Consider the following 21160-nt stretch of genomic DNA (forward strand, 5'->3'; position numbering starts at 1 on the left):
TTTTTTTCGCCTTCACTGGTAACAGCTTTTATGGGAGCCCACATCAGTCAAGTTGGACTTGAACTCAGCCGCCCTGTACTGCACTTAGAATGATGTAATACCCCAAGATGTCTGCTGCAGGTGGTGCATCATCGTATACACTAAGTGACATTTCTATCACAATCATTTTATGGAAGATGTGTGATAATCTGTTTTTACTGGTATTAATAAACACATACAATGAAGAAAACAGATAACAAATTTTAAGACCAAGGTAAGATACTCAATCAAGGCCATTTAATCAATCACATTCATCTCATAATAGAAACACATTCATATTCTAATGATCAATCTAAATTTCACGTTGAGGAGGAGGCCCTTCAATTGAGGTTGTCCAGAGCTGTGACAGTGCACCATGTTGAAGGGGCTATCCTGTTAATGCTCAGTTTTTCCTCTAATTCATAGCTTACTGAATTTTTATGGAAAATGTCAGCATCTGTTCTATCAGTCAGAAAGAACAAGCAGGACACATTAAAGGTTCTTTGTCAGCTATTTTCATTGCCAATGAAATGTATTCAGTATTGTAGATATTAAACCAGTTTTCCCACATAAAAGGCAGGAAGAATTTTGATTCTGTCCTTTTTTACTTGACAGTTTTACTATGACACTAGACTCAGTAGATTTTTAGGGAAAAATATGATTAATAGTATCATGTTGAACCATTCAACTGTTGATCTAGTCACTGATATCTAGAAGACACCATAATCAGTTTATTTACAACAGCCATGTCATCAGTTGCTTTTGTAGAACATCAACATCATGTTTTAAATGTTGTGGTCCTGGATGTCCAACTGGGGCTACCCAGGTGCCAGCATGTTTGCATGGGAGGAAAGGCTCCACTTGCCCTTAGCTCAAGAAGCAGAGCTTGTGCTATGCACGGGGTGTGTGAGCGGTGCCCAGGCCGTTCCACACAGACACCTCAGTGTTGGACCTGTGATGAAAGTTTCTGAGAAATACTTTTGTTCCAAACCATTAAGTAATGTAACGCATGTAAAACACATAGAGTGCCTGGCATCTTGCAAGGCCTCAGTGGTTCACTATTGTGACAGCAATGGTTATTACAATAAAAATAATAAAATCACCATCATTCTACTTTTATCCAAAAGTATAAATTTTGCTTTGGCATGAAAAATGATCCCCTTGACTGCATCATGCATGTGAGGAAAAAAATAAATCCAGAAGTAGCAGAACCCTAGCTCTGTTTGTGTGACACAGTAGGGTATTAGACTATGAGGTTGTGGTCTGGTAAGTCACTCAGCTGGCTCTCCTCAAATGTATTGAGAGACATGACCTCAGAGAATACCTAGTTAACATTCTAAGTTGTACTGTTCTTAATGGACATGAAAGATCTCAGGTAAATAAAAAAAATTTAAAATATAAACCACAAAATTAAAAAGTATGCAAAGAAATATGATGGTGTAGAAATGGCCCTGGTTTAAGAAGTGATTTCTCCAAAATAAAGATACTATCCCGGAAGATCTTGGGCAGAAATGAAGGGATTTCATTTGAAATTAGAGCATGATGAATTTTGAGTGGGTGCCCAGGAAGCAGCTAGAGGATAGGCATTAGGCTCTGTGCTGCTGGGGAAGTGAGGACTTTAGAACTAATGGTGATGTTCACAGAGCAGCACAGTTCAGAGAGTTCAGAGAGTGCGAGGGGACAAGGGTGAGCATACTGGAATGTTCTTCAACTGGGAAAACAGAGCTCACCTTGGGGCAGGGGCAGGAGCAGGGTTTTCAGCATTTTACAGTGAGTGTAGAGTGAAAGTCCTTCATGTAGGGTTTTCCTGCCCCAGAGACCAGTGGTAGTCTTACAGTAAATAAACAGAGTTCTGTGTCAGCTCATGGCTGATCTCTCCTCAAAGAGGTGAGTAGAAAAGAGACTCTTGTTTAAAAGGGTCTAGCAAGAAGCAATAGCTTGTCTGTTAAGAGTACAGACATTATGTGACAAATTTATTATGCTACAAATTTAACATGGAATTCCTTCATTTTCTATAAAAATGTCAAAAAAGCAATGCTACCTCTAGCCTTAGGTCTTTTGAACTGCCCACTGTTGAGATGAGTTTTACTTTTGCCATATAAACAATTATTACCATTTGATTCTATTTGGCTTCCTTCAATCTATTGTTTGTATACTGTATTTGCTTGGCAAGGGGAGGTAGCTTTTTGTATAAGACTCTGATTCTAAAGAGATGAAGACTTGTGTGAATGTACAAAGGTTTGCATTGTAGCTGTTATAACAGAACAGTGCACCAGGGAGTACATAAACTGCATAGAGACCTGTGCTCAGCAGCCAGGCCCTTCAGGTGCTCCTTAGTCAGCCCCTCTGCTCCAGATGGACTTCTCCTTCCCTGCAGCTTTTCCTCAGAGTTGATGAAAAGTGAATGTTATGTTGTCTTTTGGTCACAATGCCTTTAAGTGTAGTTGTAGCTCAAAACTTTTTTTAGTATTCATATACTTACATCTGTCTTTCCCAACAGAAGACAACTTCAGTATTTTTAAGAGGATATCCTGAAAACCAACACGAAATCTAAGCATGACAAGGAAGTAAAACATGGGATCTAAGAGGAGAGGGTCCTTGCTCCATGCATGAGGACATTCATTTCACCCACTGCCTCTGAAGAGGTGTAGAGCAACCTGCTTCTGGCATGGGTGGAAGGGTTTTTAAGTTGGTTTCCCAGTCAAGTTATATTTAATTATGGGATTAGTTGAGATAGTTCATGCAAAAGCACCAGAAAACTTAAAACAGGCTTCTCTGGTGCTGGAAGCCAGATGAGGGACAGGATCTTTTCATTAATGAGAAAACATGTCACAAGAAAAGCAAGGAAAAAAACCCCAACAAAACCTAACCTGGTAACCACATGTCTGTGACTCCATGTACTCATCCCAGGGCTATATTTGGAGCTTGTGGGTTGGCTAGATGATATGTGACTGGCACCTATTAAGAGTTTATAACGTAAATACCATAAAAAGAAGGAAATAAAGATCATAAGTAAACATCTCATTTCTCAAACAAAAAATGATGCCTGTGTTTAATGTAAAATTTAAATAATTAAAGAGTGCTCCTGACAAAGGATCTCATAGCCTAGAGTGAGGGCCAGAACTGATTTTGTTCTGTCTGTCCTTCAGCACTGGTGTGTATTCTTTATAAGCTCCTAGCTCACTCGGCTCACTTGAGCAGAATGAGGTATCTTGACTAAGTGGTTCTTTGTTGGCCTCAGTTGCTTTATGTGGGCCTGAGATGTCCTATGAGGTCATAGCTCCCTTCTTTAGAACTGTTTGTCCAGTGGCAGGTTAACCACAGGGTCATTAACACTTAGTACGTTTGCTTCCTTTCTGTCATTGGAGTCTAAAACAACATATGCCTCACACATATTCAGACATACAGGTTGCTGATCCACCTTGTATCCTGCTGTCCAGGTGGACTTCTGTTAGGGACCCAAGGGCCCTTTGGAGTGAGTATAGCGTGCAGCTCCATCAATCAGTCCATTATCCAGTTTTTGAAAAATCAGTTCCAAGGACCGTGTTTATCTTTCGGATGATAAAATCCAAGCTATCTTTTGTTATAACAAAGCAGAAGGGCTTTCCTAACATGCTGGTAGAGCTGTTACCGCTTCTTACTAATAATACTGACTTAGAAAGATTTTTGGGTTTTGTATTTGTTTTAAGAAACATTGATTCCTATATTTTTTAGCATTTTTGGTAATTGCAGTTGACTTTGTTTCTTTTAGATACTATTTTTATTGTTTTACTTAGAATATTAAGATTTTTTTCACTAATTTTTCTGCCAGTGAAGGAAAATGGTCATCCTTAGTACACAGAAAAGTACGTTTCCATTTTTCCTTGTTTGGGAATAGTAAGGGAAATGCTTTTTGGGGTTTAACTAACAAGGATGTACTTCCAGTAACCTAACATTATCTCATCTTACCAGAAGTCCTGTGTGCTATATCCACATTTATATATATTTTTTCTAGCCTATGTAGTTAGTTGTTCAGCTTTTAACAAATAACTCTGGCAGTTTTAAGCTAGCATTTCAGGGGTATTCTACTTAAAAATTAAAAAACTGGGATCAGGTGGAGTCCTAGTTTTGTACAGGGGCATTGCCAGTCACATGAGCTAAGGAAGCAGGTAGGCTGGTGGTTCTTCTGTTCTCAAGCCTTTCAGGTGAGGACACATGGCCTGTTGCTGCAGCTGGCTGGACCAGGCTCCTCCACAGCCTACTCCCAAGGGATGGCTGCTTCTGAGGACACAGCTGGGACATGGTTGAGTCAGTAGAGCATTTAGAGACTCACTTGACTTTGGATAAGGCATGCCTTTACGGGAGCAGTAACTGTGTGACTGAGTGGCTCAGCTCTCCTTAGACTCTGCCGTCCTCTTATGCTAACCGTGTAGAAGCCGGCTTTAGATTAAATGACTATGAAGCACAATGACATTCTGTGGACTAAAAGTTTTTTGTATTTTGATTTAACCCCCTCTTTCATGTCCTCAGTAACTCATACCTGGCTTTGAATTAGGAGCAGCTAGGAGGGTTCTAGTCTGTGCAAACTTTAATAAAAATTATTTTGAATTTTAGGATTTTAGAATGGTTGACTTAATTTAAAATTGTCTTAATTCTACTCTTAATACTTCACTGTGATGTTAACTTGGAAGACCTGCTGAAGATTAGTCTTAATTTTCGACCATTATCTCTGCTGAGCACAGGATTATTATCATTTGTAAATCTAAAACCGTCTGTGAACGCATTTCTATGCTTCTTCCTTTATGAAAGCATAACTTAAAACATGAAAATAATGTTGGTTATAGAAATATTTACTGTTCAAGGTCTGTAACTGTATTTAAAATGATGTAGTATTCAACTTGTGAAGGGATTTGTTTTGTCAAAAAAAATTAAAACTCAATGTGTATCAGCCCACAGAAGGGCAGGGGTCTGCTTTGTGGCCACAGTAGGGTAAACTCCAGTTGCATTTATTGAGCCTTTCTGATGGCCACATAGCTCCTGGCAGTGGGTTGGAAGATTTTTACTGGGTCACATGATGTTTGGTAATGCCATCTTGAACTCCCTGTAATAGATGGAGACTGCACTTCCTATCCTTGAAGGAATGTGTGTCTAAGGCAGGTAGGCAACTCGGTACTATCACATACCGAGGAGTGAGTGGAGAAAGTATTCTCAAACTCAAGAAAACTTTGGAAAGTCAGGAACTAAGCTGCTTGGAAATCAGTGCCACAAGCATGACCTTGGTGGACACAGGAAGCCACAGGAAAATTCTTGACAGTCTATGTCCCATCAGTCACTGCATTTTTCTTTTTCCAAATACATCCTGTTGGATACTGAATAGATCATAGATGATGTAGACTGAGATCTGGGACTGTGTTGGGACCATACAGGTGATATGTCACTTCCACAAATGGCATCTCCAAGTAAGCTGTCACCTGGTACACATGGAGGTGGAGCCTGCAGCTGGAGTGAGGCGCACACTTGACTCTACTTGCAGGTGGTTTGCTGAGCAGAGAGCTGAGGGACCCTCTTGACCGGGTAGGAGTTTTGTCCATTTGTGGGGAGGATGTGGTGAAGGTGGACCTTCTACAATCTGTCATGAACTGTGATATTGTAAGGTCTATATTCTGTATGTGGATAACAGACCCAATCAGGAAACGAGCCTTATGTGTGTCGTTAACATTTATATTTCCATTCAAAATATGTATTCAGTGTTTATTTCCTCAAACAGACTTTGTTAATTTAGGAAATATCTCCAAGTGGAAACGTGCTAACTTTCTGTAAATCTTAAATAAAAGGTGCTGTTCCTTCCTCTGACCCAGAACTGGTTTGTGTTTTCTGTCTTTCTTTCCATTCCTTTCTCTTTTTATAGTTTTGAAATTTGTTTTATCCACACTAAGGGAAGAAGTGGGTTGGTGGATGGAGCATGGGCTCTTTTCCATGGATGATGTGCTAAACACCCTTTGGGTCTCAGTTTCTCCATTAGTCAGATGGTCATCCTTGTGTGGCTATGGGAGCTGCTCTCTGAGCCAGGGCAAGCTTTGTGGCCACTGATTCCTAAGGCCCTGGGCTTTTCTAGTACTTACTCCTGTCTCATCTCAGAAGTACTCAGACTCCCACCTGTGGCCCTATCTGATGGACGTATTAAATTTGAAGTTTGAACTCAGAGCATTTCACGTTGCCTCTTTCTGGATGTTGATGTTAAAGACGTGGGCGGTGAGCTGATGGGAGAGGGATTGCCAATGGGCCCTGTAGTTCCAGCTAGTGAGCCTCCTGGTGACAGACCTTATGATGTGACATTAATCTAGTGTTCTTCATGCTATTTCCATCTTCCTGCAAAAGGTGAGAAAATACTTTGAAAGGCCTGTTTTTATTTCTTCATTATACTCTTGTTGCTCTGTGTCTAGTGAGACTAGCATGGCATCACACAAGGCTGTCCTTTGCTTCCATGGCCCATCAGAGCCACAGGAGTCCTTGTTCATTTACCCCACTTTAACATTGAGTTCAAATCAGAGAAAATGCATGTTTTTCTCTCATTGCTCCCAATAATTTCAATGAGATAAAGGGAAAGCTTATCAGTAATGCTGCAAAATCAATGGGCCAGAGTCCCTGCTGAGTTTTTTGTTTTTTAATGTGGCCTAATTACACTATCTAGCATTGTGTTCACTGGCAAATAGCAAGCCTATAACATAATTACTTGCGATTTTTGAGGTAAACATGAATCAGAGTTAATACTTTTTTTTCTTTATCTCCAAAATTAAATTTTCAACACTTTCTAAGATCAGATAAAAACAAAAAAATTAAGCACCCCCATTTGATGGATGAAAGGGTTTTCTATTTCACACATTTAAACATTACTTGGTAGTACTTGTCAAGTGAGGACAGGGTGATTTGTGCAGCGATGGTGAAGTTATAGCTGGATCCTAATTTCTGTTCAGTGGAGTAGGGCCGGGAAAATGGGTGCTTTCATCAGCACACTACTGTATTTCTCCCAGTCTTTTCCTTAGGGTCAAGTGTTAGAGAAGGCAGAAATTATTTCTTGCCTTTCTGTGGGGCAGAGCAGATGAGTTGGGTGGGACCAGTTAGCTTTGAGAGGAGAGACAAGGCACTCAGGCTGCAATGTGTGTCAATGACTTTCCTGACTCGTGAATCAGTTCCCGGGAGCACAGTGTCCTCAGTAGAGTGAGAAACAGCTACTTTGAGGTCTTTTTTGCAACTTCACTTTTTTTTTTTTTTTTTTAAATTCATGTGGTTATTTGGGTCTGAACACATTGGGTAAGAAAGGGCAAGAATATCCCAGAAGTCAGTTTACTTAGAAGAGAGATAATTGGATTTTCATAAGTTACTTTATTTAAATGAATTTGTCTTATGTACATATGTATATTAAATATTGAGTAGAATAAAGTCCACTTCTAAAGTTCTCTATGCAGCGTTTTACAAGTTTTATTACTAACAAAGCCAGTGATGATGTGTGTCACTGGGTGATAGGACAAGAAGTAAGCCGTGTCCAAAGGATGTGGCCACCTGTTTTCTGTGGCTAGTGAACTGTCGTCCACCTCCTTCATCTCCAGGTCTCAGACAGCCCAGGAGATGAACCATCAGAGTCTCCATATGAAAGTGCAGATGAAACACAGACCGAAGCATCCGTCTCATCTAAAAAATCTGAAAGAGGAATGGCTGCCAAAAAGGAGTACGTGTGTCAGGTGAGGGGTAGGCGGTGTTTGTTGTATTTGTGAGGGCTTCTCATGGAGTCCTAGAACAGCAGAGTAAGTTTCCAGCATCCTTTTCTTTATACTTCTTTGGAAGGGTTAGATTATCAGCAGAATTCTGTTATTAAGTTGCCTAAGTTAACATTCATTCTCAGATGGTAGCACTGTGTGTGTGTGTGTGTGTGTGTGTGTGTGTGTGTGTGTGTGTGTGTGTGTGTTTGTGTTTGAAATAGTACTTGGAAGTATGTGCTGTAAGAGGTAAGGTGCTAGGGTGATCCAGTGTCTTTGCTACTTACTTAGTTCATTGGGTAGGCCAGTCATGGATTGGGATGGTGTAACTGGATCCATTCCTACAGAGGTACTGCCTGGGCCAGTTTCCTACCTGTGCTGGATTATGGGTTGGAGATCTTAAGAAAGCTACTCACCTAAGTCCCTGCACCTTGTGAGAGATAGTCAGTGTCAGTATTGATGTGGGACTGCTGATTTGTCCATAGTTGGAAAATGCTTGACAGGCAGCTTCATTGTTTCCATCTGTGGAAGGATGGCTAGTTTATGATGAAAATATGCCATGGGTCTTGGTTTTTTTTTTGTGTGTGTTTTTGTTTTATTTTTGACTTTCACATCTGAGCTGAAAACCTGAATGTATCTTTCCGCGTTTTGGTCTTTTGTTTCCTTAGAACTTGCTGAGGGACTAACATTGTCTAACTTAACCTGTCTGTAGTCTGGGATCCTGCTAGGTATTTCACTCTTTGGTTATGTTCATTTGCATGTCAAAGATGAAATCAAATTGTCCCCTGTGGTGAGGGGGCCCTGAAAGGGCTCTGGCTGTTCATGCTGCCCTCTCTTCTCTCCCTCAGTTGTGTGAGAAGACGGGCAGTCTTTTACTGTGTGAGGGCCCCTGTTGTGGTGCGTTCCACCTAGCCTGCCTTGGACTCTCTCGAAGACCAGAAGGAAGATTCACCTGCACCGAATGTACCTCAGGTAAGTTCCAGCTGCCAAGGCTGGGGGTTTATGTGTGCAAGTCAGTGCTGCTTGTCCTGTCCTTCTGTTCGGTCTCTAGTTGCGTATGAGTCATTTGGCAGAAAACAAAGCTCACTCATACTGGCTGAAAGGCTTATGTTCCTAAGCTGTTCTTCCACTGTACTGTATTAACTTGAATGATAATATCACTGGACAGAGTAGTTTAGGATACAGTGACTGATGAATGAGGAAATAAAAGGTTATGCACAAGGCTCAGGCTAGCCCACAAAAGGGGATTGCCTGAGCCTTGCTCTACAGGGCATTGTACCTCCAAACAGTCCTGCCTAACTAGTAGACAGTTACAGAACACTGGTATTTTTAGAATTCTAAGTTCTTTACAGAGATTCAATGTAACTCAGCTTATTTTCATCAAGAAGTTAACTAAGGGGTTGAGTACAACTCTAGTGCCTCAGGATTCATCGTAAAGTCTAGAATCACAGTGAGAAGACTGGCTGCACAGTGGCCCCTCCTCCCTGCTGACTAGTCCCAAGAAGGGTCAAGCTGTCCAGGCAGCTCAGCAGCAGTAGCAAACTTCAGGTACTAGTCTTTCTATAGCCATAGAAAGTCTTTGCTGCATTGGTGAGTGGCCCAGGAAGGCGAAAGACTTCCTGTATTTAGGTGAAGCTGGAGATTAGATGACAGTGAACTCTGATGACTGGTGGTTTTCCTGAAGAAGGCTTAGACTAGTCATCAAGGTTGGAAACAGAGATAGAAGCTTTAGCAACACAGGCTGCTCCAAAACAGCTGCCTTGTGCTAGTTGCTCAGAACTGTAATTTAACTCTTGTTCTCTCTACCTTTCTCTTTTCTTTGATCACTTGTTAGGGATTCACTCATGCTTTGTATGTAAAGAAAGCAAGATGGAGGTGAAACGCTGTGTGGTAAATCAATGTGGAAAGTTTTACCATGAAGCCTGTGTAAAAAAATACCCTCTCACTGTGTTTGAGAGCCGAGGCTTTCGCTGTCCTCTCCACAGCTGTATGAGCTGCCATGCCACAAACCCTTCAAATCCACGGCTCTCAAAAGGTACAGATAGATGTGCCCTTAAAACTTGGGTTTGGGTTCACTGGAATGTGTTGGTACTTCTGAAAGCAGGCCCCTTGATGCCCAACAAGTGTCAGCAGAGGTTGTGAACTGTACCCATCTCTAATAGCTCCCATTTTTCTGCTGACTCATCATAAGAGGAGTCAAGTGTTTTTTTTTTTTTTTTTTCCTGTAACATAAGACCTGCTTCCATTCCATTCTTTCCATTTGTATTAGCTCATTCAAATTCTTGACTTTCAACACAGGATACTACCTGAGCTGTCTCTGGATTTTGTTTGCTCATTTTAAAAAGGCACTTCGTATATAAGGGAAACGTTTCTTTGTAATATAAGAGGTAGAACCCTAAGTCTCACATACCTAGGCAAGTGCTTCACCACTAAACTTCATCTTCAAATGGGAAATACTTTAAAATCAAATTGTATACATGAAAGATAAGGGTGGTTGTGTAGGATTGGAGAGTATAGTCTTGTCCTTGTCAAAGGGCTTCTCTGCCAAGATATATTTAGTAATATTTAGGGGAGAATTTGCTATCAATATCTAGTAGGTAAGATGCCCAGAAGAGGCTCTCCCAAATCCCAAATCCCAAATGATAGCAGCATTAGGTTAAGAAATGCTGGTTGACCCTGCTTTAGAATGTGATATTTAAATAGTGTCTGGTTTTTTTTTCCAAACACTGTTTTCAAACCTTTGCCTTCATGGAAGGTATTGTTATTAAATAGCTCCAGAGTCTTTCATCTTAAATTTTCTAATTTTCTCAGGCTTCATGATGTTGGTCATGAAGTCAAGAGTATTTGTGGTCCTCAGGGTGTTATTTCCTTTAGGTAAACTGATGCGGTGTGTCCGATGCCCCGTTGCCTATCATGGAGGGGATGCGTGTCTAGCAGCAGGATGTTCGGTGATTGCTTCTAACAGCATAATCTGCACAGGCCACTTCACTGCCCGGAAGGGGAAGCGGCACCACACCCATGTCAATGTGAGCTGGTGCTTCGTGTGCTCCAAAGGTAAGGATGGATTTTGCTATGTGTGCTGATGCTGAAATGTAAACTAAGAGAGTCACATAGACTTTAGGAAGATGACTTTGGTAAAATGATGTCATTGAGTGTTGACTCATGGTTGATATACTGGCACTCGTGCTTCTGTTGGGTTTGTGGCAGTTACAGGCTAAGGGAGAGGGCCTAGCCAGGCAGTGGTGGTGCACATCTTTGATCCCTGTACTCATCAGCCCAGGCAGAGGCAGGCAGATGTATGCATCTGGAAAACCCTGCCTGGAAAAGAACAAGAAAAAAAAAAGTCTAATCTGACCTGGAGAGACAAGCTCAGGCTAGCCTGTTCTCTTCCTGTAGGGGGAAGCCTTCTCTGCTGTGAGGCCTGCCCAGCAGCCTTTCACCCTGATTGTTTGAACATTGAGATGCCTGATGGCAGCTGGTTCTGCAATGACTGCCGGGCTGGAAAGAAGCTCCACTTTCAAGACATCATCTGGGTCAAACTTGGGAACTACAGGTGTGCAGTAAAAGTCTGTGCTTTTATAAAGTCTTCTTGTCCAGATGTGTTTGTTGTACTTTATAGTAGTAAGTATTGAAAATTTTGTCACTCTCTGAAGAATATGTGAATCCTGTTTTTAATATTTATAATAGATGGTGGCCAGCAGAAGTTTGCCATCCCAAAAATGTTCCCCCAAATATTCAGAAAATGAAGCACGAGATTGGAGAATTCCCTGTGTTTTTCTTTGGGTCTAAAGATTATTACTGGACACATCAGGCACGAGTGTTCCCATACATGGAGGGGGACCGGGGCAGCCGCTACCAGGGGGTCAGAGGCATCGGAAGAGTCTTCAAGAACGGTATGGAGATTTCCCAATGGAGCATAGTTGTCATTCTCTTATGGCTTGTTAATCCTAATTTCTGTTCTTTTGAAATTTGGTATTTTCAAAAATTCTTGAACTAAATATTTTATCTCTACCTCTAAACTAGAGAAAAAGGAAGGTTGTAGGCTGATGTATTTATTGAAGTATACTTAAGCTGTTAAATAACTTTTACAATATTAGCTTGTAGTTAACTTTATTAAGCGACATAATAAATTTTATTTATTTATTTATTTATTTATTTCAGCCCTGGTTGCCCTGGAACTCATTTTGTAGATCAGGTTGGCCTCAAACTCACAGAAATCCACCTGCCTCTGCCTCCTGAATGCTAGGATTAAAGGTGTGTTGCACCACTGCCTGGCAGAAAAGATACTATCTTTAGCACTAGTTACAGATATTTTCCATAGCTAGTCTTTGTGTGGTATCTCTGGAGATGATTTCCTACAGTTAGACCTCAGCTGCTAATTCATTCCAATTCAGGAGACATAGTGGGACCTTGGGTGCCTTATACAGTGTCAGGGTGGGCAGATTGACAGGAATGCTGTGTCTAATTCTACAGTCTGTGAGACAGAGTATAGAAAGTATGGTTAAGCTGGATCATGGCTTGGGCAGGAAGGAAACAGGAGATTAGAGGCGTGACATTGCACATGCAGAATCAGCATTTTCTCTGAGTGCAGAGTGAGTGTGGATAGTAGGAAAAGCTTACAGTGCTTCCATGCATGCAGGGAGAACTAAAGTTATGTCACTGCTGATGGGATTTGCCAGGGTAGATGAAGATCTGTCTCTTGAGAGCTCTTGGATCCCTGCTTGCAGCTGAGACCTGTTCTCTTTCCCTGATGCCTCAACATTTGGGAGCTTCAAGAGGTTTTAGTAAGCATGGATAGCTATCAGAAGACTCTTAAAAACCATCAGGAAGGAGAGACCTAGTAGAGACTGTGGCAACCCAGTGAGTTTGATACAGTTCCAAATAGTGAAAGTGGGACTCCTGATAATGGCCTGCTATTAAGTTGGGTCTGATCAGTTCCTGCCAGCTTAGCCCATCCACTGTCCAGGCCTCAAAATAACATTGACATTCTGTGAGCTCTGAGTATTGATGTAGCCTTTGGTGATCTGAACCAGAGCTTCTTGTCAAAGCACATTTGCTTACAAAGAGAGTAGAAGCTCACTTTTTTCCTTAGTACACTGTTTCCCAAGCACCAGCACTGTTGCCTTGTCCTTAGAGCTCAGTACAGAGAATAGGTAGTGACTGACAGAGACAGAACCAGGCTTTGTGCTGAAGTGGCACAGATGAGCTTCCAGTGCTCAGTCACTAGGCACTCACTTGCCTTTTCGGGTGGTTCATAGCCTGTAGCTTCCTAGAAACCAACAACAGTACTTAGCAGTGAATATGGAGCATAAAAGATGGATGTAGTTATTTACTGAAATATATTTCTTATATCCTTTTGACTTTTTAGCATTGCAAGAAGCTGAAGCTCGTTTTAATGAAATCAAACTTCAGCGGGAAGCCCGAGAAACACAGGAGAGTGAGAGAAAGCCTCCACCATACAAGCATATCAAGGTACTGGGCCTGTCAGGGAGGGGGTGGGGACACACACACACACACACACACACACAGAGAGAGAGAGAGAGAGAGAGAGAGAGAGAGAGAGAGAGAGAGAGAGAGAGAGAGAGAGACAGTCCATTCGTTCTCAACAGAGTAGTAAACATGGCTTTTAGGCTACTGATTTGTTTTTTTATACCTGGGTTGTGGCTGTTAAGAGGTCTATAAGGAACTAAGTCTTTGGGTCCAATGATGAATACTAGGATGCATGTCTCCGAGGTAGGTAGGTCCTTGAGGGGGCAATATGAGTGTGCAGGGTCCAGGGTTCTCTGTTTATAAAGTGAGTCATGACAACATGCTTTTCCCCTACAGGTGAATAAACCTTATGGCAAAGTCCAGATCTATACAGCTGACATTTCTGAAATCCCAAAATGCAACTGTAAGCCCACGGATGAGAACCCCTGTGGCTCTGATTCAGAGTGTCTAAACAGGATGCTCATGTTTGAGTGCCACCCACAGGTGTGTCCTGCAGGGGAATACTGCCAGAACCAGTGTTTCACTAAGCGCCAGTACCCTGAGACCAAGATCATCAAGACAGATGGCAAAGGGTGGGGCCTCGTTGCCAAAAGGGACATCAGAAAAGTACGTAATGTGTCTTCTTTTTATACTATGTAGTGATTCTTAATTGTGGGTTTTTATGTGTATTAGAATGTATGTGGATGTGCATGTGCCATGGCATGTGTGTATAGATCAGAGGACAACATTTGGGAGTCAGTTTTCTCCTTCCATGTGGGTCTCAGGGATTCAGCTGAGGTTCTCGGCCATGGTGGCAAGGTCTTTACCTATTGGATCATCTCACTAGCCCTCCCTTCCCCTCATAAGAATTTGTGGCGCACTGCTTATTATATGTGGGGTTTTTGTTTTTGCATTTGTGTAAAATATTTTAAAATAGTGTTCAGATTGAATTATTATAGTTAAAAGTTGTAAGCCAGGTATGATGGTACATACCTGGTATGTGGCAAAGGCAGGCAAATCTCTCTTGAGTTCAAGGCCAGTATAGCCTACATCGTGAGTTCCATTCCCCACCCCCACCCCCACCCCCAAATGTTTTAAAACATTCCATAACTCCTATCAAAGTTAATACTAATAAACTTCCTTGAAGCATGTCTTAGGTATAAATTCTAATGTTTGCCTCTTAGGGAAAAAAAGAGTCTATGAAATGATTGCTTTTCCTTTGATTGGCAGTCAGATGCTCAGGCATTCCTACAAGAGCTAAGGAGGCATTACTATTTGACATTGTCTCAGCATAATCCAGTATGAATTCGATAAACAAAAACTTCATTGGCAGGACTGGAAAGATGTCTCAGTGACTAAGAATACTAGTTGTTCTTTTAAAAGGACCTGGGTTCTGTTCCTAGCACCCCAATGGTGGCTCATAATCATCTATAACTCAAGTTCCAGGGAATCTAATGTCCTCTTTTGGCCTCTAAGGGTACCAAGCACATGAGGTGTACAGACATATATTCAGGCAAAACACCCATATACATAAAAATAAATAAATTCATTGGTGAGTGAGACTAACTTCTGCTAACCCTGTTTCTGCTTTCAGATTCACTTGCCAGTATATCCCCTTCATAGAGATACAAGTGGAATTGTTATTTACCTTGTCACAGACTGGCTCTGAAGTGCTTTTTCATGACCTAGGGACCAGTAGTTTCAAACTCAAGGTCCATGACCAGAGTAGGGTCCAGCATGGATAATGTGTAAGCTATAGACTAGTATCGGCCATTTTTTAAAAAAAGGGCTGTGTAGATGTACCCTTCTCTAGCTTTCTTCCATGGTTGCCACAGCTGTTGCTTCATGTAGACTTGCTATAGAACCTGCCTGTCAAGTTCTTTATAACCCTTTTCTTTTGGGGGAATCTGCGTGTAATGATTACTTACATGGACCAGATATGTGCTTAAGAGGCAAGACATTGAAGGAAGTAATATGGATTGTCACTACTCTGAGAATACCATGATATAATTGCTTCTGGCAATCTTTATTTATACGATATATATGAGATCACTTGAATTTGACCTTAACAAAGGACTTCTAGGATCCCTACCCCCAAGATATTAACGCCTTACCCTAGACTGATTGATAGTGTCATGGTGTTTGAACCTTGATTCTGAGAATTGGTTGGTATGTACTCAGTCATTATATTCTTCTGATTTCCAGGGAGAGTTTGTTAATGAGTATGTTGGTGAGCTGATTGATGAAGAGGAGTGTATGGCAAGAATCAAATATGCACATGAGAATGACATCACTCACTTTTACATGCTTACCATAGACAAGGTAATGGAAAGCCTGTGTTTGGGTTTGCTGTTCATTCCTGAAGTCTGGAACATAGGCCGGGAGGGTTCGCCTGTATGATTGGCCTTTCGATTTTGTTGACATTCTCATTTCTTCTTCTTAATAACTTTTTTTCACAAACATTGCGTATTTTTTCCTGAATATAGAGCTGCCCCTTGGCAGAGAGCATCCTAAGCCATGTGTGTTTAGTACAACATAAATAGTGTACCAAGAGTCTTCCTAAGACCAAGGAAAGAAGGGGAAAAGCATAGACATAAGCATTTCAAGCTATCTGGGCTGCACTGTAGAGTGGTCTTTGGCTGTGAATTGATCCATAGCTTGTGAATCCTATGCATTCTCTCTGTGTGTATGCTGCTCATGCTGACTTGAAACTTCTGAGTTCAAGTAAATGGGACTAGAGGTGTGTGCCACTCTTCATAGCTCTGTAATTCATAGTTTTAAGCAGATGGAACCTATATGCTAGAGGGTTTTGGTGTTCTCAGAATGAAGGTAACTAGCCGTAGGTAGAGAAAGTGCTTCAGACTGGTACTTTTTTGTCTTCTGCAACCAGTAAGTGGGGCTCAAAAGTGCTCAAAAAGTGGGGCTCTGTTTCAAAGACAAAGACTAATAATAGTGCTTGAAGATGGCAAGGTAGAAAATGGCTACTTAGCAGGCGTTTTGAGTAGAGCATAGCAAACAGACTCTGCTTTCTGGGGATAAAGAGCCACTGTAGAAATAGAAATGGCTCCAAGAACCTCATCCAACTGTCCCCTTAGGAAACGTGACCATTCTTCAACTCCATTTGCTGTAGACTGGTGTGTGGACCACTTAGTGAGGGCAGTGTCAGAGACAAGAGGGCTAAGAAATAAAGACTTAGGAGATACTGAAGCCAAGTATAGTGCATGCCTGTTTATAATCACAGCACTCGGGACAGTGAGGCAGCAGGATCTTGAGTTTGAGGTCAGGGACCACAAAAAGCTGAGGGATAGAGGGGAAGAGGGAAAATGAGTGAGCAAGCAAGCTCATGTACCAGGGGTGGAGCAAGATGTTAGCAGCTAGCCCTGAAGGGAGTAGTGGCAGTAGTGTGTGTGTATGTGTGTGTGTGCGTGCACGTGCATATGCACATACACATATATGTCTGTGCCTGCATTGTAAAACAGGAGATAGTGAATATGGCAAAATAATAACTAATATAGGTGGGTAGGATGTAGTAATGTGCATTGTGCTTTTCCATTTCCCCTGTGGGTTTGTTTCTGTTTTTGTTTTTCAGGTTTTTTTTGGAAAGGGGGGTTGCAAGAGGTGTAGAGCCTAGAGCTCTAGAGCTGAGTAATATGTCCTCTTTCAGGCTCTGACATGACACAGGATTAAGAAGATAAACTATGAGTAGGTTCATGGAGGGCCTTCTATAAGGAGGACATTCTGGTTTATTGGGAAAGCCCGCAAGCTAGGATTCTGGAGGCCAACAGACAGAAAACCAGGGTCAGCACTGTGGGAGGAGAGGTGCCTGACTGCCACAGGGATGCTTCTGTACCCTGTGTGCTGATAGCTCAAGGGGGTGCTGCTCATTCCCACCTCATTTCCCTTCTCCCTCATTTTAGAGCTGTACATTAAAAACTAAGACTTCCACAACTGTGCCTGCCCTGGAGAAGGCACAGGCTCAGAAAAAGCCACAGATATCACCCATTTTAAAAAGAAGAAGAAGAAGCCTAGAACAACAGTAGAAAGAAAAGAACAAAATCAGAGGAGGAGGAATAATCTGATTTCCAGAGTTACTGAATTATTAGATTCAAATGTCCAGGTTTCATCTAAAAACTCCTAAGCTCTACAAAGAACAGAAAAGAATGCCCCATTCAGAGCAATAATTAAACCAATTTTAACTATTTTAAAAGAAAGATTTATTTATTTTATGTATGAGTGCTCTGTCTGTACACCTGTGTGCCAAAGAGGGCATCAGATGGACGCCCTTATAGATGGCTGTGAGCCACCACATGGTTGCTGAAAATTGAACTTCGGACCTCTGGAAGAGCAGTCAGTGCTTTTAACCGGTCTCCAGGTATAGCTCTTAAAAAGACCTCTTAGATCTCTAGACAAAAAATGAAACCTCTTTTGTTGATTTTGTTTAAGTATTAGAGAATCAAACTCTTTTTTAAAAAATATTTATTTATTTATTTATCTTATGTATATGAGTACACCATTGCTTTCTTCAGACACACCAGAAAAGGGTATTGGATCCCATTACAGATGGTTGTGAGCCACCATGTGGTTGCTGGGAATTGAACTCAGGACCTCTGGAAGAACAGTCAGTGCTCTTAACCGCTGAGCAATCTCTCCAGCCCCAAACACTTAACTCCTACAGATTCTATGACCTACTACTGAATTACATCCCTGTCCCTGATTTTGAATTAGCTTTGTAGCCCAAGCTGGCCTTGAACTTGGAATTCTTCTGTCTCAGGCCAACCTAGTGTGGAAATTACAGACACCGGCTGTTAATGCATGGCCTAAAACCATAATTTGAAAGATGCTTAAAGAACTCAAAGGGCTGGGCATGATAGCCCATACATACTATCATAGTCCAAGCATTTAGGAGGAAGGTGTTCCCTCTCAAGTATGTAAATAGCAAAGAATTAAAGGGGTGCCCCTGTAAATGTGTTTATTACAATTAATTATACACATAAAAATGGTTAAGATGTGGCTGGGCATATGGCTCAGTGGTAGAGTCTTGAGCCCTGAGAGCGCATACACACACACACACACACACACACACACACACACATGCGCGCGCGCAAGGAAAAACCCCAGTAAGCTTTTATTTAAAAAAGATGAACATGGAGGCATATTCTTACAATCCCAATGCAAGGGAGGTAGAGATGGAAGGATCCTTGGGTCCCTGACCAGACTAGTATAATTGGTGAACCACAGATTCCAGTGAAAGAGTCCATCTCAAAAAGCAGTAGTGCTTTTGGTGAGGCAAGATGGCTCATTGGATAATAGTGCTTTGCAGAAACCCTGAAGACCTGAGTTTAACCCCAAGGACCCATTTGGGGGAAGAGCATCATTTCAGGAAAGTTGTCCTCTAGCCTCCACACCCGACCATGGCATACACAAGTGTGTGCACACACAACAAACAAATAAATGGATATTAAAGAGAAAAACAAGTCAGAAAGCCTTTGAGAAATAGCACCCAGGCTTGAACTGTCCTCTGAATGCATGCACACAGATGTATACAAACTTGGATAGTTTTCTGAAGGACCTACGTTCTTTTCATATGACCCATATCAGGCCCACCTGCTTCTAACTCCAGCACCAGGAGATCTGACACCCTTTTCTGGCCTCTCTGAAGAACCACACTCATGTGACATCCATAGTCACAGAGACATACAAACATGTAAATACAAATATGTCTTTGATTTAAAAAAAATTCAGTTGGAGAGTTCTTAAGTCAGCTACTCTGGATTACATGGCACAATATCAGAAATCAAAGACAAGGTGGAAGTAGACTTCCTACTACTAGAGAACTGACTTCTAAACAGTTGTTCCCTGACCATCACATATGTGCCTGTAGTCACATATTTGCATGCACTTTTAAAAACATGTATTTACTTTGTGTATGTGTATGATTGTGCACACTGTGGCATACTTGTAGAGGTCAGAGACAACTTTTAGAGGTTAATTCTCCCATGGTGTAGGGTCTGGGGTTCAAGCTCTGACTATGGGGCTTGATGGCAAATGCCTTTATCTTGTGAGCCATCTCACCAGTTCAGTATACAAATACAGCTAAGGCGTGATTCAGCAAGCTAGGTTGTTCATCTGTCATCTTCAAAAACAAACAGAACTGGTTGGGTGTTAATTTAGTATAGTAAAATGCAGGTCACTGAGTTATATCTGATACTGGTTCTACTTTTATTCTCCTGGAGTGAATTCTGAGTCCTGGGCTGAAGTGATCTCCTTCCTTAGCATCTGAAGACTGCAGGCATGCCCACCAAGTTTCTCTATGTTTACACCACCTGATGGGTGCAAACCATGGAGGTTTCTTAAAGGACCCAAGTGTTTACCGCCAAGAGAAACCCGTAAGGTCAGCACCCATCAGGTGGTACAGGCATAGTCATCCCCAGTGTTTGCCATGTGCAGTGCTCTCTGGTCCACAGGCACAGCTAGGAATACTGCTGACACAGACTCATCCCTACTCAGACATCACTGTAGAGCAGAGAACCTACTTAGCTATGTGTTTGGTCTAGAGGTTTTAGGGGAGAAGGTACATCTGATGTGTACCCACCTGCCCATCTCCTGATGTGAGCTGTGATAGGTGGTTCTTATTTTTTTATTGTACTTGAACACTTGGATTTCAGTGAGTTAGTTCCCAGAGCCACTGTGTATTCACATTTCTGATTGCCATTTCAGAACTGTCAGCCTGTGCCTATCCCTCTTGTGTCAGAATAGCATCATGGACACAGTCCATCGTTCCAGCTGGTGGGAGCTTGAGCATGTTATGCTTGTGTCTTACTTGCTCTTTAGGAGTTGATACGGCTTGTCTATTTTTAATACAGTTTGCTGGTATCTGGCAGTGCTGGTTTTCTACAGGCTCTTCTTGCTAACCTTCCAACTCTGTGGCACTAGTATTTCTCCTAGCTTACTTGTTGCCAGGGCTGATTTAGGTGCCAGTTCGCTGTCCTCAACACTGCTCACTTGGGTTCTTTTTGTGTTCTGGTTTTGAGCAAGAGAATCTGGACTGGTTGAGAGGTGCCTGGTCCAAATGGACAGCAGGGTACCATGATTTTCAGTATAACAAGCAACATTATCATCTGATACAACCTAGAATCCCTTTAAAGATCAAAATGTCATTGACTTTTTTTCCTACAGGACCGCATAATTGATGCTGGCCCCAAAGGGAATTATTCACGATTCATGAACCATAGCTGCCAGCCCAACTGTGAGACCCTGAAGTGGACAGTGAATGGGGACACACGGGTTGGCCTGTTTGCTGTGTGTGACATTCCTGCAGGTACATCACTGGGGTCCTGTAAATTTCTGGTGCCATGTGGACAGGCAGAGGCAATGGCTGGCATTTGGTATGGCTGAGTTTGGAAAAGTCTAGGATAAGAATTTGTAAGTTTTGTTGTGGATATCTGTTTTATGAAGCGAATTGTTGAACTCTGAATCATGCCACTGTGTGCCTGAAAGGAGCGGCGAGGGGCACATTTTCTTGAGACTAACTCTTAACTTCAGCATCCATTGCCTTAGGAAGACAGGGTCCTCTAACAAAGCATTGTGTCTCCTTTAGGTACAGAGCTGACCTTCAACTATAACCTCGATTGTTTGGGCAATGAAAAGACGGTCTGTCGGTGTGGAGCCTCCAACTGTAGTGGGTTCCTTGGAGACAGACCAAAGGTAAGGGCATCACAGCTTCTTTCTGTGAAGCTCAAACACGTAGTTCTGGTGCCATTATGGCATCTGAGAAGATTGCTTTCTAGTAAGCAGTACCTCTTCCCAACTGACTGTTGCTATGTCAAGGGCCGGATCCCTGCAGTGTGTGGGTTGAGGTTAGTGAAGCCCTCTGCCAGTGTAAGCCACTTGTTAAGACTTCTTCAATGATATAATTCCTGTAAGAATTATCCCAATGAAGC

At 41.9% G+C, this 21160-nt stretch overlaps 1 protein-coding gene and 1 non-coding gene across 5 annotated transcripts in view; both read left to right on the forward strand.

The window, feature by feature from the left end:
• Positions 1 to 21160, forward strand: part of Nsd2 (nuclear receptor binding SET domain protein 2) — a 73169-nt gene that overhangs the window by 46621 nt on the left and 5388 nt on the right. For 3 of the 4 annotated variants that reach the window (XM_034508961.2, XM_076938304.1, XM_034508960.2), the window contains 11 exons: positions 7605 to 7736; positions 8600 to 8723; positions 9586 to 9786; positions 10626 to 10805; positions 11148 to 11304; positions 11439 to 11644; positions 13120 to 13223; positions 13578 to 13847; positions 15426 to 15542; positions 20397 to 20538; positions 20818 to 20924. In XM_034508961.2, coding sequence (XP_034364852.1) covers positions 7605 to 7736; positions 8600 to 8723; positions 9586 to 9786; positions 10626 to 10805; positions 11148 to 11304; positions 11439 to 11644; positions 13120 to 13223; positions 13578 to 13847; positions 15426 to 15542; positions 20397 to 20538; positions 20818 to 20924 — 1740 coding nt within the window. Of the gene's footprint in view, positions 1 to 25; positions 5858 to 7604; positions 7737 to 8599; positions 8724 to 9585; positions 9787 to 10625; positions 10806 to 11147; positions 11305 to 11438; positions 11645 to 13119; positions 13224 to 13577; positions 13848 to 15425; positions 15543 to 20396; positions 20539 to 20817; positions 20925 to 21160 lie in introns of those variants that run through there. The other variant, XM_034508962.2, reaches the window with a different exon arrangement.
• LOC117713190 (small Cajal body-specific RNA 23) lies at positions 20215 to 20324 on the forward strand. Its single transcript, XR_004607371.1, has one exon.

The sequence above is a fragment of the Arvicanthis niloticus genome, chromosome 7, assembly GCF_011762505.2.
Source record: "Arvicanthis niloticus isolate mArvNil1 chromosome 7, mArvNil1.pat.X, whole genome shotgun sequence".
Lineage (NCBI taxonomy): Eukaryota > Metazoa > Chordata > Mammalia > Rodentia > Muridae > Arvicanthis > Arvicanthis niloticus.